Source organism: Temnothorax curvispinosus, unplaced genomic scaffold (genome assembly GCF_003070985.1).
Source record: "Temnothorax curvispinosus isolate PA1 unplaced genomic scaffold, ASM307098v1 QBEX01013994.1, whole genome shotgun sequence".
NCBI lineage: Eukaryota > Metazoa > Arthropoda > Insecta > Hymenoptera > Formicidae > Temnothorax > Temnothorax curvispinosus.
Window position 1 is genome coordinate 1 of NW_020223774.1, and position 2,323 is coordinate 2,323.

General features: G+C 31.0%; 1 protein-coding gene across 1 annotated transcript; it reads left to right on the forward strand.

Moving 5' to 3' along the window:
• The first annotated feature begins 25 nt into the window (after positions 1-25).
• On the forward strand, positions 26-2,109 carry LOC112464166. Its single transcript, XM_025031005.1, has 5 exons — positions 26-89; positions 159-334; positions 579-843; positions 930-1,130; positions 1,747-2,109. Exons 2-5 carry the CDS (start codon positions 209-211, stop codon positions 1,812-1,814), a joined length of 660 nt encoding a protein of 219 aa, XP_024886773.1. The 5' UTR covers positions 26-89; positions 159-208; the 3' UTR covers positions 1,815-2,109.
• The last annotated feature ends 214 nt before the right edge of the window (positions 2,110-2,323 follow it).

Sequence of the window (2,323 nt, forward strand, 5' to 3'; positions counted from 1 at the left end):
TAAAATAAAATTCATGTTTAAAAAGTTGACGATTGACGTAGCTGCCTGCCCTTGTTTAACCGGAGAACCATTCAATCTTGCCGGAGTAGGTAAGAAATCTAAATAATTAAGATTCGTAATATTTCATCAAGAAGTCAAGTTTCCATAAAATTCTACAGGTTTAAGTGGCAATGCATCAATAATAGAAGTCGGTAATTATACGAACTTTATGTCAACTCCGCAGTATGATACCGCAAAATGGAATTTTCGGGAAATATTATCATTAACCACCTACGATTCCTTCATCATCGGATCTGGTTATGCCGCAAAGCCATACATGCCTTACAACGGACACGTATGTATTACATATTCTTATATACGCAAAAGGCTGATAATAATATTATAATATTACTATTAATAGAATAGAGAAAGATAATAAATTGTGCGATGAATTGCGCATTATTTTTATTGATTTATTGTTATTTTCCTCTACCGTTGTTTTAATTCTATAGTGATAATATGTTACAATTTATTAGTATTAGTTTATTCTTATCTTATCTCTTTATGTTTATTTCTCATAAACACGACTACTGTTGTAGCTTATAATGAACGCGGTGTACAGAGCACCTATCACGAACGCGAGTCGCATCGCTTTCGCAGATAACGGACGGAGCAGAAGAGAAATGTTAACTGACTTCTATCAAATAATGTGCTCTTTTGTAGGCAACTTTTTTGTCAGCAAGGGCAAAAATGGTAATGTTCTTAGAGTGCGCGCCAAGGGTCGCGAATCCAATTTAGATAATATAACAATAATGCAAGGCATTCTTTACAAACGTTATTGTGAAAAAAAGAATTGTACTGTTGGTAAGAAACATTCTAATCTAGTTATATTTTGTTTAAAAAAAATAGACAAAAAATGTTTATATTGTCTTTTATGTCTGGTCTTGCAGCTTTAGGTGGCGTTCTTAGGATAAAAAATGGACGAATGGCGCAAAACATTATGCCGGGACAATATCCGCCGCGGGTGTCGTCATTTATCGATCTCGCTAGATGGTTTCAATATCACAACATGTATCTCGAGTCAGATCTGATAGTTGTTGGCACAATAGTTAACACCAAATCTATTGGACACAGAAGTGCGTTACGGTTCGGTAAATATTTTATATCATGGTAGTGCAATTGGATATAACACAGACTATTTATCTTCAAATTACTATCTTCTATCGCCAACAAGGACTATCATTAATTAGAAATCTTAATTTCTTATTTATTAACTAGTGTAATTATATCAATGCAATAACTAAGTGGGATACGATCGCATATGATGTACAATCAAATTAAAGAAAACTGTTGTTAAACTGTCAGGGATCGGTTTAATAATATTATTCGCGTACTTTATGTACAATTCATCGTTCTAGCAAACTGCGCGCCATTACTTTTGGTCTTAAAACGTAGTCTCAATTAAACTGAAGAGTAACATCACATGAATATACTGATATAGTTAATTTAATTACACTAACACAAGTCATTAGTGTAACACAAATTGTACATAAATTCACGCGAATATTGTTATTAGGCAACCAAGATCTAGACCATTTAACGGCGTTTTCCTTAATTTTATTGTAATTATATCTCTCCGCTCCCGTCAAAATGAGTATTTATAATTATTAATTTAAAGTAAATTAAAGTAATAAATTTTAATTATAACCGTAATAACGGTTTAAATTTTACAGGTTAAAGTTTATGAAATATTCATATGATTTTCAGTCTCTACCAATGAGGAATCATCAATTCCAATGTTTTTCCAATTATGGAGCAGGCGGGCAGTTTGTTAACGATATTACGAAGGACACGATCGAGTATAAAGAATACTTCAATTTAGCAACAACAATTTATGCTATAGAACGGTGGCCATGATTTCCTCTTTATTCTTAAAACTATTTTCTTATGTATTTCTTATATGTAAGCACACAGAAGTTCATGAAATGCAGGGAATGGTCTTGTTAAAGTACTTAAAAATTTAGCTGAAAATAAGTAAAAAAATAATTATGTTCGTTCAAATAAATAATTCTAATTATGTACACACAAACTAGTTGCAAATATGTCGAAACTTTTTGCAACATTATTATGCTCGAGTAACCTACATAATTATTTTGATGTTCCAACATTATTATTTTCATGTGTATAGCTAACTATAAATTTTTACATATTTTAGTAAAACCTTTTTTTCTGTGTATATCTTTCTAAATTTTCGACGATGATGTCGTATCGGATTATAATATTTTATTAGTTTCTTGATAAATTTTTGACATAAAGTTTTAAAGTTCTTAATATTTGATAAATA

Excerpts from the sequence above, each read along its gene's own strand:
- LOC112464166 (XM_025031005.1), top strand. The coding sequence starts at position 209 with ATGTCAACTCCGCAGTATGATACCGCAAAATGGAATTTTCGGGAAATA. Across the intron at positions 335-578 it reads ACATGCCTTACAACGGACAC|CTTATAATGAACGCGGTGTA; the intron begins GTATGTATTACA and ends CTACTGTTGTAG. Across the intron at positions 844-929 it reads AAAAAAGAATTGTACTGTTG|CTTTAGGTGGCGTTCTTAGG; the intron begins GTAAGAAACATT and ends CTGGTCTTGCAG.